A 16,631-nucleotide genomic window follows, 5' to 3' on the forward strand; every position below is an offset into this window, starting at 1 on the left:
CTGGCACCACACTCTGTTTGAAGAATTTCGTCTTAAAACTAAATGCTGCCCATCCAAGTTGGATTCGACGAGCAACCTCTTTCTTAATTACCTAACTGGACTGTTTGTCCCATGTATATATGTATATAGTCGTCAACAACTTCTAGCGTAGATTCTCCAACTTTCAAAGGAGTGGGTACAACATGGGAGTTCTATATAATTTTCGTCTTCTCCATGTTCATCCTTAGACCCACTTGTTTAGGGGCTCTACTGAGGTCGTTGAGCATTTTGCCGAGGTCTTCCAAGGTCTAAGCAATCACAACGTCGGGTAGAACGGAAGTTGGTCATATATTCGCCGTTAATATGCCAAGTCCGTAGTTTGTATGAAAACGCCACAATGACAGTTCGTCTCCAGGATCGGGACAACAAGCCTATCCAATTGCGGCGAGGAGTGAGGCAAGGGAATGTCATATCCCCCAAATTGTTCACCGCTGCTCTGGAAGATGGCTTCATGCTCCTGGACTGGGAGAAATACTAACATTAAGATAATATTACGGTTTCACTCACGTGTGTTAAAACACTATGTAACGAGACATTTTTCGGAGAGCCTAGGTCTCCATTTTCCAGCACCAAGTGTACAGCAGTCGGCTGTATGCGACTCGCGCCCATCGTGAACGCTACTCGCTCATGCACTCTTGGTGCTTGGAGAAATGGAGAGTGGAGACCTGGGCTCTCCGCAAAATGCCGCGCCAGTGACTAAAACACGTGATTGAGACCGTGTTATCTTAAATTAATTAATAAATATTGCAGGACATTGTTACACAATTTCACTAAGACGTACAGTAAGCTCAAGAACGCTTGTGTTGTGGGGTGGTTGTGGGCTCTCTGACAAGAACTACATTTATAATACATAAACGAATACTTAGGAACAAATATCTGTGTAAATGGACTGGACAGCGAGTACAGTGGAACCTGTTTGTTCTCCTCGAGGTCAATTTATCTCAATCTTGCAGCAACGCCGAATTTTGCTCACTGTTTTTAGACGACAAAGTACTCTTGTTCGAGTTGTTGAGTTAAAAATATCTTTTAAGGTCGTTTTCAGTGTTTTTTTATCGAAACCGTTATACCTATTATCTTTAAATTGTTTTTAAAGTGCGTGGCTATTAGTATTTACATACGTTTGTTTCGTTCGATTATGAAAGAATTTTATTTGAAAACCGATCACATTATAAATATCTATTACCTACATGTATCCACTTACGAATTTTATGCATCATAACTTAATTAATAAGCATTAAAATTCCACATTAAAGAATGAAATGTTATGCCTACCTACTGAGAATAATTGAAAACTTTATAAAATGAAGTAAATAGTATTAAACACTAATTCTGTAAACTCAAATATAAAACAGTTTAAACTTAAAAAACTACACTTGTACTATTTATTAGGTAGTGATATGATGGCAATTAATAAAGGCTACTAATTTCGACTAAAATTAATAAGAAATATACAGAATTATTAACTCCTATATTACTTAATTCGGAATGAAATTTCTAACACTGGGACTACTATTAAGTAAGTAAAACAAAGAAATATAAATAAATAAAATTAAAAACCCCCGACGCAATGTAATTGATGAATTTTATAAAATGTCATGTAAAACCACCGCTAGAAAACTTACTTTCAAATAAAAAAAGTACATCCAAATCAGTATATCCGTTTAAGAACTATAGTACACACCCCTATAATGGAACAGGCGCCGATAATCGGATGTTATAGACAAATCCTGTAAAAAAAGTATTTGCCATCTGTTTTTAATCGCTGGCAACATTTTACCATAAAGAAGAGCCAAAGAGATTCATTATAAATCATAAATCATAAATCTTTATTTGCAATAGATATAGTACTAACAGATCTTAGGCTAATTTATACAGGTCCATATATCTAGACTTAAAATAAGTCATGCAAATTTTACATTTTTAGCTTACTTGCTAATAACCTATTAAATACTTCCATTAGCAAAATATTCAGTGGTACTATAAAAACATTTGTTAACCAGCCAAGTAAAAAGTTTGTGTCTTAATTTTTTGAGGGGTAGTTCCCTTAATTTCTCTGGCAGATGATTGATGAATATCTTAATACACATGGCATAACAATTTCTACCCCTCATTGCAGTGTGCATTTTTGGAAGCACAAGTCTATCCGGATATCGCGTGTTAATGTTTGTTATATCTCTTTTTTTTTTTAACATTTCATTGTGCATCTTAACAAATATACACACTTCATAAATGTACATTGAGTGTACTGTTAGTAATTGTAAGCTAATAAAATATTCCTTGCAGGATGTTGGTATGTGAATGTTAGCTATTGCTCTCACACATTGCTTTTGCGCTACAAAAGTACGATGAATGTGTACAGAATTTCCCCATATTAATATCCCATATCGCAAGTTGGACGCTACAAAACCGTGGTATGCTCTTAAGGCGGTTTTTTTTATCCGCTACTCTTGTGAGTCGCCATAAAACATACGCAAACCGATTAATTTTAGAGCAAACCTTATCAACATGCAGTTTCCAACTACAATGGTCATCCAGCACGAAACCAAGAAAAGTAGTGCTATCGCATTCTTTTAAACTGTGATCATTATATGAAACAGTGAGATTCTTCTTTTTCCCCCTTTGGTTGATAAATTGAATATACTTGGTTTTTTTCCAGGTTGACTTGCAGATTATTAGCTTTAAGCCATTGTATTATATCCACAATGGTATTATTTATTGAGTCATTGTAGTTGTGACTATTATTAGCAGGGATAACTACTGATATATCGTCTGCAAATAGTGTGCAATCATAGGAAGTAATTAATGGCAAATCATTCACATAAAGTAAAAAAGAAAAGGCCCTAATATAGTCCCTTGTGGTACTCCTACTCTATTAAATTTTGTTTCCGATTGGAATTTCTCTTCTTTTTTATCGCAATTAACATTTATAATTTCCACCATTTGACGTCGATTGGTGAGATAGCTTTCGATCCATTGTTTAACTACACCTCTAATACCATATACTTCACATTTCTTTAGAAGGAGGTCATGAGAAACATGGTCGAAAGCTTTACTCATATCGAAAAAAATTGACACTGTTTGATTTCCTTCATCTACATTATTAATTATATTATTTATAACGTTAAAAGCCGCTAAGGTGGTAGATTTTCCTTTTTGAAAGCCATGCTGTTGGATACTCAATACTTTGTATTTATTTACAAACACCATTAATCTTTTGTGCATAGCTTTTTCCAAGATTTTGGCTAAGATTGGAATAAGTGTAATAGGTCTGTAATTATCTACCTTTACAATGTCCCCTTTCTTGTAGATAGGCTTGACAATTGATAACTTTAGTTTATCTGGAAAAGTGCCTTGAAGAAATGTCAGGTTTATTAGGTAAGATAACACAGGGGCAATTAAGTCACAGGTCGACTTAAGTATATCAGTTGGAATATCGTCATATCCAACAGATCGAGTATTATTCAATTTTTTTATTATTTCTGACACCTCGTTTGAGCTTGTAGGCGATAGGAACATATTTGCGTAATTACTATTCATAGGGTAGTTATATTGTAACAAGTGAGAGTCAAAAGTAGCGTTGTTTGTGGTATTGATAAAGAAATTGTTAAATGCGTTGGCTATATTGACGGGTCCCTCGATCACAGTGTCATTAACAATAATCTTATTAATATATTTTTTCCTATTGTTTAGTTTACCCATATCTTTATTTATGATGTTCCAACTGGTTTTGGTGACATTTTTTGAGCCGTAAATAGAAGCTTTATTATCTATTCGTCTTAATGCAGTTTATTATCTATTCGTCGACGACCTCCAAATTTACTCTCAATGCGTAATTAACGATCTACCTAAGAGTATCGGCTCCATAAATCGGGACTTGGAACACATTTCCAGTTGGAGCAAACGCTATGGGCTGAAAGTTAATCCGTGTAAGTCGCAAGCTATAATTTTAGGCAGCTCTCAACTCATTTCTCGGATTGACTTTCTTAACTTACCTTTCATAGTATTTGATGGTGTCCCGGTTCCATTATCGTGCCAGGTAAAAAATCTTGGAGTTATATTTGATCGCACACTGTCTTGGGTACCACAGATAAGTGAGATCAGTAGGAAGATGTTTGCTTCTCTGGGGTCACTTCGCAGGCTTCGTAGCTTCTTGCCGCTCGCTACCAGAATTGCGCTTGCTCAATCTCTTCTTCTCCCTATATTGGATTATGCCGATATTTGCTATCTTGATCTTACAGAGGACCAGCTAAATAAACTTGAGCGCCTTCAAAACGTCTGTATAAGATTCATATTTGGATTACGCAAATATGACCACGTCTCTGAATTTCGTACCCAGCTCAAGTGGCTCCCTATTCGTCATCGCCGTAACTCTCATATTCTTGTACTTCTTTATAACATTCTTTTCAACCCCTCCACCCCTCTATATCTTAAAAAGCGTTTCAATTATCTTTCCTCGGTCCGCTGTGCGGAGATGCATCTCCTTGCTCCACCACCTTCATCATCAAAATTTTATAGCAACTCTTTTTCTTTTCGTGCTGTTCGGTTGTGGAATGCTTTGCCATTAGACATTAGACGTGCTAAATCCCTTCCCGTTTTCAAAAATCTTTTGAAGACTCACTACCTTTCGCTGCCTTAACTTGCCTTTATTTATGATTGTATAATATATAATGTATGTATGTATATATGTATTTATTTTATTAGTATGTAGGTATGTATTGTTTGCGTCTTCATTTTGTTGAATTATATGTATGTATATCGGCACTACCCGTTCAATGTTGTAAGTTCATTGTTTCCTGCTACCCAAAGGTTGTCTGGAAGAGATCGCTTCTTAGCGATAAGACCGCCTGTTGTTACCTAACTTTTACGTGTTTTTTCATTTCCTGTCTATTTTTAAATGTATGGTGCACAATAAAGAATATTTACTTACTTACTTACTTACTTACTTACTTATGCATTTTTTAAGCAAATTACTGTATCTATTATAGTTTAATTTATCTTGAGTTGTTTTACTTTTGTAATATAAGTATCTTAATCTACGTTTTGTTTTAAATGCATTTCTTATACCTTTCGTTATCCATTTCGTACTTTTACCAGAACATCTGACTTTAGCTATGGAAATTGGGAAGCATAAATTGAAAAGCAAGGTATACGTCTCATAAAAGTTATTAAATGCAGTATCGGCATTTACTTCTGTATAAACCTCCCTCCAGGATAGGCTTTCTAAGCATTGACAAAACTTTATTAAATTGTCACGATTGAAGTCTCGTGTTTTTATATATTTGTAAGAGGGGGGAATATGCTTTTCGCGTACTGGTATACGAAGTAGCTGGCCGGTATCATGATCTGATAGACCCAAAGGAAGAACTTCACCTGTAGCATATGGTATGTTGGATATTATTTGATCAATACAAGTATTTAATCGTGTGGGTTTTGTAATATGAATATGAAAATTGTGGTTTTGGATAATTCTCTGGAACTCATGAAGTGATTGTGTTGGCTGCAACAAATCAATATTGAAATCACCTGCAATAATGACGTTAACTGCTTTTTTCTTAATGATTTGTAACAGATTATCTAGTTTTTTCAAAAATATTGCAGTGTTATAATTGGGGATTCTATAAACACAGATTATTATACAATCAAAATCCAATATCTTAACACCACAGACTTCAAAGTGATATTCAGTTTTAAGGTCATTTAAAAAAGTAAGGGGCTTAATTTCTAAATACTCTCTACATTGATATTTGTTAGTTTGAAAATGAATGGTACCATACATCCCATGACTGGAGCAAAAAACCACAGTTTTAATTGCTTAATAATATTGAAACCAATTGTTGTAGCTTTCATTAAATACATAGAAAACATAAAGGACGAATTGGACATTCAACTTTTAAAGCGTAAAGCGGTAGACATTTTACAGGTGTCGGTGAAATATCAAAAATACTCTAAATTTTCTCGTAAATGTTTCATGATTGGTGCCGTTAACATAGTAGCACAGACAGGCACAGGCACATATCGGTCAAACTCATAATACCCCTCTTCTTGCGTCGGGGTTTAAAATATAATATATCTTCTTTTGCCCCCAATTAAAAGTCTCCCTATTTAATTAAATTGCTACAGTGTGTGGTGTGCCGCTGATTGCCCACGGAGCCCCCGACAAGCCCGCACTTCGGATCCCCTCTAATAGCAAGGACTGGATACGCAAGGAGGTCAGCGCCATCATCCATATGACCTTGGAGTTTGTCAAAGGTATATACACGCACACAGTACACACACACACACGCGCGCACACACACACACACGCGCACACACACACACACACACACACACACACACACACACACACACACACACACACACACACACACACACACACACACACACACACACACACACACACACACACACACTAAACACAATACGCGTGAATTACTAAATAGTCGCCTAAGGGCTACTTGCACCAATCACTAACCCAAGGTTAACCAGTAAAACCTGGAGTTTATATATTTATTTTTTATTTATTTTAAAACCACATGCAAGTATACACATTAATTACATTTAAAACATAAAATCATTTAAAACTGATATAATATTATTCAAAATAAAGAAAACAATATCCTAAAGTCTGTTTTTTTATTCCGTAGACTAAAACGACAACCACAAATGTCAAACTTTGAAATCAAAACTTAGAAATAATGTGACCTCTAGTAAGCGTTTAGCAAACGCTTACTAGAGGTCAAAACAAAATTGCTGACCCGCAGTTCTTAAAATAAATAGCTCAAAAAAATGACTCAGGATTTTTTATGTATGGTTTTTTTTCATAAACCTAACGCCTGTGGTATCATATAAAATACTTTTACAGTACATATAGTGCTACTTTACCGCACTAGTGCGAAAATTAGCATATTACGTTACTGTGTCGAACATTACTGTGTACTGTAAAACGTTGTACGATACATGTGTGAATAGGTAATTCGCAACTCGTGTCGATTTTCCTATTTTTTGTGAATTTCTTATTTTTCGCACTTGTATCGTAATGTACTATCACAGTACATATGGTGCTACTTTCCCGCACCCGTGCGGGAATGAGCACTTTCTGTGCATATGTCGAAACTTAAGAGATACAATTTCAATTTCAAAATACACAATAACTAAACTACAAGAACTAACTTATAGTTTGTTTAGTTTTTTACACAAAATAGAAAGTTTGGGCTTCTTCAGATACGATTTACCTCACAGAGCTCACGTTAAAAGTTTGTGCTACATATAATTACAGACCGCCTGAGGGTAGGTGGTAGAAATTCCAACTGCCAACAACATATAATATATAATATATCTCGTGAGACTCGCACAGAGTTTTCTAAGAAGTAATGCTTTGAAAAGATGTGTCCCGCCGAGTTTCTTGCCGATCCCATATTGGGTAATTTACCCTCCTACAATTTAGGAGGAATTTAATACTTCTCGGCTCAGAGGTGTAGAGTGTAACGGCCAAGCCATATATCAAAATATATGATATGATTTGATATGATATTAGTCAAAACTAAGGTGTAGAGTTTGTGAAGTTGGGACTTATAGAGTTAGAAGCTTGGCTCTACAAGAGATCTGATAACTTTTTGACAGTGTGAGTCTTATTTTTGCAGTGCGAGCCGAGGTTCCGTCTTGGCAATATTTGAATGAGATGTTTTTGATGGGATATTTTATTCGTGGCAAGCTTTAAAAGTACTAAAAGTAGGTATAATGCTACAAAAGAAATTTAATACAATATACCCAGCTTACCACGAGATGGACTCGACCATTTGCAGCTTTTGCAGTTGTGCCGTGGAGATGGGACGAGGCTGGGGTGTCATGGAGTGTCCACATCACCATCCGTCCCATCTTCCACGGAATCAGTGACATTCCGTCCGGTCTCTTGCCATCGTCTCTTACAATACCAGCAGGCTCAAGAAGTGCTGGCACATTGACGCTGGCAAGAGACCGGGCGGCGGAGAATATCGTTAAGCGCGGCATGTCTAGAGAAGCGGCCGGCGCTCCTTTGATATGACCTGTTCTCAACCAGTTCACACGACTCCAGATCTTACGAGGTAAATGAAAATCTTTTGGTTTTCTCGTCGAATGTCAAAGAGATCGATACCAAAGTATCAATTAGGAACACGGCGGGAAGAAGTTAATAACTCGAGATATATAAACTGCTTCCAGATATGGACTTGAAAATGCGTGACGTCCGCCGCATTGAGCGCTACTACTACGGAACCATGGACTTCGGCGCCGGGCGCATATACACCGCCATCGGCAACAAGTTCGATCACATGTGTTCTTTGTACAAGAACACCTCGCAGATAAGTTATATAATAGAGCAGGAGAGGAATCTGCGCTCGGATGTCGTCGGCATGCTGCAGTTCATGTGTGAGTCACACACACACACACACGCACACACGCACGCACGCACGCACGCACGCACACACGCACACGCACACACACACACACACACACACGCGCGCGAGCACATATACACACACTCGCGCGTACACACGCACACAAAACAATCTGACACAAATATTGATACTTTTATTCTGTGTTGAAAAATAATGGCTCTAGGATCAAAAAACCGCAGAGGAAAGAGTCGAGTAGGTTCGTATGGACAAATGATCCTCTGGGTGGAACTAAATCACATTGTCTACGATGGTTTGGCCATCTGAAAAGTATGAGAGAATATTGGGAAGCCTGTACAGTCAGCGTCAAATACTTCGTAGCAGTCAAAGTAGCCAAATAGTTCGGTACCTACACCATATATTTAGTATGGTGTACCGAACTATTTGGCCACTTTGACTGCTACGAAGTATTTGACGCTGACTGTACATAGGTCACTAGATAAGTTTTGCAATAGACAAATATGAAACAAACAGGTGGCCTATCACATATACTTTTTAAAACTATATTTCCATAGACAATGATTGGCTGGAAAACATTTACTTTCAGTTTTAAAATTTACTTATTAAAAAAATCTTAACGTTGTATAAAATGAAGAATGTTGTATAAAATAGGTATGCGTAAATCGCCCTTAGCCCACGCCGACGTTTTCAGAGTTGAAATCTATTCATTAAAAAGTAAATTTAAAAATAAAGTGAATTTTTCCGCCCAAACATAGTCTATGGAAATATAGTTTTAAAAAATATATGTGATAGACCACCTCATTGTTTCATATTTGTCTAATGGCCTATACGTACTTAGTCAATCCTTGTTATTAGTGATTTTGTATGTAAAATCACTAATAGTCTTCTTCTACTACTTCCTCGCGTTGTCTCGGCATTTATGCCACGGCTCATGGGAGCCTGGGGTCCGCTTGGCAACTAATCCCAAGAATTGGAACCCAGAGGGTAAACTAGGTCTTATTGGGATTAGTCCGGTATCCTCACTGGTAAATATTAAATGATACAATTACAAATACGATACGATAAAAATTCGTACATAAGTTTCGAAAAACTAATTGGTACGAGCCGGGGTTTGAACCCGCGACCTCCGGATTGAAAGTTGCACGCTCTTTACCGCTAGACCACCAGCGTCTTACTAAAATTACTAAGCGCCACTTACACAATCCCACTAACTGGGGTTTAACCGGTTAAACCGTTAACCCAGTGTCAAGTTAACTTAAATAGCTTAGTTAATAAAAAGACAATCTTCGTTGTTTATGTATGTATGTATATACTTTATTGTACATAAAAATAAAAGCACGAAAAACACAGTTACAGAGTATATTAAATACAACAAAGGCGAACTTATCCCTGTATGGGATCTCTTCCAGCGCAGCGCAGTTTATTACGCGTTAGTGGATTCAATAATTAGCTATGGTCTTCGTGTTTATGATCGAACTTTTCATAATTATTTAGACGAAATTAAAAAAATACAGTTTAAATCTATGAAATACGTAGATAATAAAAAAAATAAGCTAAAAGGAAATTACGACAAAATGTACAAGATATGTAAAATACTTCCTATAAATCAAAAGGTGCAATATATGGTAGCGGTAGAAAATCATTTTGATGATAAATTTAAGGTGCTTAAACAAAGTAAATATAAAACAAAGAGCATAAGACTTAAAATAATTGTACAAAGCACTGCTAAAAACTGTTATGGCAAAAGAACTAATATCTTTTTGATACCAAAGTTGTATGATAAAATCAGCTTGTTAAGGGAAGAAACAAAACGAAATTTAAACTTAAAAAAACGGTATTGGAACATTTACTCTAATAATATTGCTTTCAAATTAACTTGAATTGTTAAATTACCAGTGACTATTGGCACAAAATAAAAAATAAACAGAAGGTCCGTTCCCGCCGTTCTTGAAAATACATACCTAAACTTGCCCGAATCGCTAGGGTTGCTTTTGTATTAATTTCGAATTTTAAAAAGGTGTAGGTAATATAAGTTTACAGACAAACATACATAGATTCGTTTATACGTACATCTTATCATGTTTACATTCCTTAGAGACTGCATTTTGACGTACATGACAGTAGGTACCTACGTAACGGCGGGGACGTCAAGTGAGCAACGCGCGCATGTTTTTATATTTATAAGCTATCGCCATGCATGTTTGCTTTACACATAGTACCTAAGCTTAGTGTTAAGTGCATAGCATAGATATTAAAATGTAAGAATGAGCGCTATCTCGCCAAAAAACTGCGATCGCAGTTTGGTGAGGAATAAAGTTGTGTCACAATGTTATGTACCTTTATGATAAATAAATTTAAAAAAATGTACTAATAACCATAGTAACTCCAGATTTAACCGATTAACCCCGGGTTAGTAATTGGTGCGAGTGGCGTTAATACTCTTAATAGTATTAGCTTGTATTTTATTATGCATTAGGCCTCTGGCCTAGCATGAGTTGTGCTCTCTTCTTTCGTTCTTGTTGACCGAAGCGTAGCGTAGGTCTACGTTTTGACTCGCGCAATCTGCTTTCGTATGTCCGGATGTTCTCCTCTACAGGTCGCAATTCTCAACCGATTCGCGTGAAATTTTGCGACCATATTCTACGATCAAATAGAATTTTTTTGTCGATCCAGTTTTTGGAATTTTTTCAAAATGGCGGAGTCATGGTACGTCGCGCCTAAACAAATAGCCGTATCGATATCATAAGAGTTTCCTCCTTGTGAGACATGGTTACAGAGTGATTTGCGAAAAATTCAGATATTTTAGAACGCTCGTTTAGGGGGTATTTAGATATTTAGGTTTTACTCGAGAATAAGTAGCCTAATTTCACCGTGTCACATATATCCATTCGTGGCTCAATTAGAATACACTAGCTTTACAATCATGAGGTTCCGGGCTCAAATCCCGAACAATGAAATCTTTTTTGTTTTTTTTTTGCACTTTAATTTCCTATTTTTTATTGACTAAGCTTTGTAACAGGGAGAGAGAAGAGGACCCTGGATCTATTCCCTGAATTGTAACATTTTGTATTTTTTTTGTATTTAAATTTCGTATTGTTGATCAAGCGAGCACGAAGCGCGAGCAAAGCGTATTCGTTTCAGTTTTATTGTTTCAACTTTCTTTACGACCGTTAAAGTTCAAGGAGACGGACAGTTGCGCAGGCGAAAACGGGTTCATGTTTTTAAAAAATCTGAGCAGTTTTTGCATTTAGATTAATTTATTAACTTTGGCTTTGCTATAGAGACGTAGTTGTAGATTGGAATATTGATATTATATTAGGAATAGAAGTTTAAACGTAAATGTATGTTATATTGCCTTAATAAAAAAAATATATATCATAGCTAAAAGAGGGAAACGGTTTTTTAGAATATTTCCTGCGTGCAGTCGCCGCAGAAAGTTTCGGTACGGTTCGTGGCATTCATTTAGAAAATTTTGGTGCATATAGATTACTAAGAGCCAGCGATCTTGTCTACAAAAATTCAGGGCACAAATTTGCAGGAACACAATGTTCCGAAGATTTATTATATATTTTCTGTTGATATTTTAGTCAATGTATTCGATGTAGCAAAATGATGTTTTAGCGGATTAAATTGCCAAATCCTATAGAGATAAAACACTATAGAGTGAAGCTCTGATGGCCCTTCTTCTGCCGACGAAGATGGAGGTGGTTCTACTTTTACCATTCAGGGGATGACCGACTAACTGTGGGCGTTTGGAAACGGGAAAGGGAGTATTTTCTCTTTCCTTCCCATTTTGTAGGCGTTGGCAAAGAGAATTTGAAATGGAGGTGGATTGTCAAACAAAATTTTGTTACTACAATAAAATTGCTACTATATCTTTCGACACATGATAAAAATTTGTAGAACGCCATTTGACTTTCCTTTCCTTGATGATCTTTTTGATCCTTATTCGTTTACTAATATATGTTAAAATTGTTAAAGACCTAAAAGTGGCGCCATCTAATAGATAAAAGGCCAAATGATTGACAGCATCGTTTTGAGCGATGGCACCATAACGTTCCAAAAGTTTTAATCATGTGTCCAAAGATGGCAGTAAATTTAAGTGTCTACAAAGTTTTCTTATTTAATAATTAATGAAAATTCCTTTTCCCTGCGGGCTTTTTAAATTCTGATACACGAAAAAGTATCTATAAAAAATTAAAAGCAATTAACATTATTTAGAGGTCGCTATAAATGAAACAATACTGCTATACAAAATAGTATGAAAATAAATTGACCCATCAATAATTCTTCTTTGGAAATGTCTTTAAGGGCTCTTTATTCGTTTTATTTATTATTTATAAGTATGCTAAAAAAGATGCCAATCGTTTTTTTTTTGTTTTAGGTAACTTTGCATTTTTTTATTTGTATGAGGATATTGAAAATCATAAAATCATAGCGACCACCTAATCATTCGCAAATGAGTTCAAATTTGGCACATAGATTACTGTTCTATAAAGGGAGCCATGTGAAGATAAAATCCTTTCAACTTTTTCTACATACAAAGTTGGACCATCCTATTCGATAATTATGTTTTTTTGTCAATTTAGTTTTTATAAACTCTGAACAGCGGAGCCATACATTTATTCAGTTTTAAGGGGTCCTCTACACGATGGCCCAGCGTAGGCCAATCTAAGGGACGCAGCTATGCGGTGAAATGAGATAGCAATATCACTTGCTCCCTCTAACGCAGTGGTTCCTAACCTTGTCAGTTCTGCCACCCCTATGACTAACTAGGGAACCCGATTTTACCCCTACTCCCAATAAATATCAATATTCTTTCTTACAGGTCTAATTTCTGCTATATTTAATTGAGCTTATTACCTTCGTAAAATACCAGATTTACCACTACGGGGGTAATTACCCCAAGTTAGGAACCGCTGCTCTAACGCATAAATGCGCCCCTAGGACTTGCCTACGCTGGGCCAGCCTCACTATCCTATTCCTAAGAGAAAGATTCGCAAATTGCGGGGATCTTTCTATTTTACTCTCACTAAGACGTAATTAGAGGATTTGTTAGATGAATATAGCGAACGCATTATTTAGTTGCAGCAAATTTAAGTATCGCATTTTTTAGCGAACGCTTTTTTATGACCTTATTTCACCTTATAATTTATTAGTAGATTAATATCTCAAACGCCCTATTTATTTGCAGCAAATTTCAGTATCGAAGTTTTTAGCCAACGCTTTTTTTATGTCCTTATTATCGATACCTGTGCTGTCAACGGGCTAGACACCCAGTCCTTCACTTTATACATAAATTTGCAATATTGATCCTATTTTTATATGCAAGGGGTAAGCGTTTAGGAATGGGTATCAGATATTCGAATAGACAACTGCTTACCTGTATTCTGAAGCACTCAAAAAACCAAATGAAAGGGGTTTTAGATCAACTGCTTTGAAGAGACATACACTTTTTTCTTCTACCTCGATATACTTAGTTCTGTGGTCCCTGCCGAATACTGAATTTTTCACTATTTAATTTAAAATGAGGTACATCAATAGTGAGTGACTACATGGAGTTCCTGTCGCTGATAGACCTGTTCAAGGAGCGCTACACACACTGGAAGACGTCCTCGCTCCACTGGCTGCTGCGCGACACCATCAAGAAGTTCCTGGTCTCCAGAGAAATTTATCCTGAGAGATGGGAGGAACGTAAGTCACTCATAATAACTTCAAACTTCAACATTTATTCAGCAAATCATCAACATGGAATTGACATACAAACAAAAAGAACATCAACAATTATAATATACAACTTTAGTAAACACCCCTATAATGGAACAGGCACCAGTAATGGGATGGTATAGACGGGTCTCTATTGTTTCCCATAAAGTTTTAAGCCATAATGTATTGTTTGCCCGCATTTTCATTAGTCATAATTTGGTTTTTCTCAGAAACGCGTAACTTTTCAGGATTGCCATAAAACAAACTTAACCTAACCTAATCTATCTATAGGATAACCTAAGGAAATTCCTGAAAAGTTAACCTGTAAAGGTTTCAGAGTTATGACTAATGATAATATGACTATCATTACATTATGACTTTTAATAATTATGTCAAACAAAGGGATCCGGGTATAGACAAATCCTGTAAAACAAGTATTTACCATCAGTTTTTAAACACTGATAAAATTTTACCATAAATAAGAGCCAAAGAGCTGCTCCTCGCGCTGTCCCGGCATTTTGCCACGGATCATGGGAGCCTGGGGTCCGCTTGTCAACTAATCAATAGAATTGGCGTAGGCAGTATTTTTAACCAAAGCGACTGCCGTCATTCCAATCTAGAGGTTAAACCTAGGCCTAGAGATTAGTCCGGTTGCCTCACAATGTTTTCCTTCACCGAAAAGCGACTGGTAAATAACAAATGATATTTCGTACGTGTGTTCAGAAAAACTCATTGATACGAGCCGGGGTTTGAAGTTTTGAAACCGCGACCTCCGGATTGCGAGTCGCACGCTCTTACCGCTAGACCTAGCGTGCAGCAGAGCAAGGGAAAGATTCCAAAATTGAAACTCAAGCGTTGCTAGGGTTTCAAGGCACAAGGGTTAAATAAATTTTGCCACCGAATGATACACACAAATTTTCCTATTCAAAACCCCGGTATTTATAGGCCCGTGAAATCCAAGACGATGCAATAAAAAAAGTACAAATAGTCTCTTTTAATTATAGTTATCAACTTATCACATATAAACCAAAACTTGCTATATCTATAAACCTTTTGAATGCCATGAACACCTAAAGTCGTCGTAGCTAATTGTGCCCACAGCGCCAAGGACAACTATAGGTGTCATGGCGGACGCTGTCAAAGTAACCTTCACACTTTCGAGTAAGGTTTACATTAGCTCGCTTGCACCCGGGATCTTGGCGCCTCAGTGAAGTTTTTTTTTTATGATGTAACGTTCAAAAGGTTAAAATTATTGATTACGTTAATGGAAATGTGTAGAAATTACTGCTGTATTCGTGTTTTTTTTTTTATTTACAGGGGAAGACGAATGGCGCTAATTTTGGAAATTATTCGAAGCACAAGATTTGTTAAACTCCATAGACTTTAAGGGGGAGCTAACCCAAAATTGCAGATTTACTATCGTATTTTTACACATTTTAATCTAAGGCTAATGTAATGAGCATACACCGGGGTTTTTGGTGTTAGAATAATTTCATGTGTTTATAACTATGTTTATTGTAAAATAATGTTTATAGTAGTTATATGTAGGGTTGCCATAACTATTGGGAACGGATACGGAACAATGGGGTAGTCAGTGACGGGGCAAGACCAAAATTTTATGTGGGCAAGGTACATGTAGCGAGGCCCTCTGGTGGCGCAAGAAATAACGAACATTTTTACGTTGTGTCCGAGATATTATACTTATTTGAGGCGCGAGGCCGTAGGCGGAGGCCCATGTCGCCCACGCCTAACGCCTTTGGGGGTAGTAATGGTATCACGGGGGGGGAGGGTGCAAATACATGCGGGACAGGTAAAAATTTGGGACGCGACACTTAAATACGGTGACAGTACAATACGTATGGCGAACCTAGTTATATGTAGTAAGTATACTTCAGAAATATTATTATACGTAAAACCCGTAAATCTTCCGTCCTTCCGATTTGACGTGCGAGCGGGATGTCGCTATAATACACGCATAGCGTTGTCTCGCTCAAACTTGGATGAAGTGCGAATCAGACGCAGTGTGCCATGCCCCTTACGCCACCTCTTAGGTAATAGATAATACTATTTTCTCAAACATGCAATGAAATATTGATTTTAGGCTGCGAAGTATGACGTCTCAAGTGTGGCTAGGACAAGATATCGCTAATGGAATTTCATACAAATCTTGCAGGCCTAGGCCGGCAAAGTCCTCTTTTTTAATTTCCATTCCACATACATTTGTGGCACAGGCATCATGACATTCTGCCACTATGCATATTAATAAATAAAATAAATAAATAAATAAATATTATAGGACATTATTACACAAATTGACTAAGTCCCACAGTAAGCTCAATAAGGCTTGTGTTGAGGGTACTTAGACAACGATATATATAATATATAAATATTTATAAATACTTAAATACATAGAAAACACCCATGACTCAGGAACAAATATCCATGCTAATCACACGAATAAATGCCCTTACCAGGATTTGAACCCGGGACCATCAG

At 36.7% G+C, this 16,631-nt stretch overlaps 1 protein-coding gene across 2 annotated transcripts; it reads left to right on the forward strand.

Moving 5' to 3' along the window:
- The first annotated feature begins 850 nt into the window (after positions 1-850).
- LOC133532811 (uncharacterized) lies at positions 851-16,402 on the forward strand. Of its 2 annotated transcripts, XM_061871661.1 has the most exons (5): positions 851-1,555; positions 6,160-6,288; positions 8,236-8,442; positions 13,974-14,123; positions 15,453-16,402. In XM_061871661.1, the coding sequence occupies exons 1-5, from the start codon at positions 1,525-1,527 to the stop codon at positions 15,470-15,472; spliced, it is 537 nt and encodes a 178-aa protein (XP_061727645.1). In that variant the 5' UTR covers positions 851-1,524; the 3' UTR covers positions 15,473-16,402. The 2 variants fall into 2 exon arrangements, with proteins under 2 accessions (XP_061727645.1, XP_061727643.1); XM_061871659.1 differs by lacking the exons at positions 13,974-14,123; positions 15,453-16,402 and having other exon boundaries at positions 8,236-9,243.
- Positions 16,403-16,631: the final 229 nt, after the last annotated feature.

Source organism: Cydia pomonella, chromosome 27, assembly GCF_033807575.1.
Source record: "Cydia pomonella isolate Wapato2018A chromosome 27, ilCydPomo1, whole genome shotgun sequence".
NCBI classification, from domain to species: Eukaryota; Metazoa; Arthropoda; class Insecta; order Lepidoptera; family Tortricidae; genus Cydia; species Cydia pomonella.

Excerpts from the sequence above, each read along its gene's own strand:
- LOC133532811 (XM_061871659.1), top strand. The coding sequence starts at position 1,525 with ATGAAATTTCTAACACTGGGACTACTATTAA. Across the intron at positions 1,556-6,159 it reads AACACTGGGACTACTATTAA|TGTGTGGTGTGCCGCTGATT; the intron begins GTAAGTAAAACA and ends AAATTGCTACAG. Across the intron at positions 6,289-8,235 it reads GACCTTGGAGTTTGTCAAAG|ATATGGACTTGAAAATGCGT; the intron begins GTATATACACGC and ends AACTGCTTCCAG.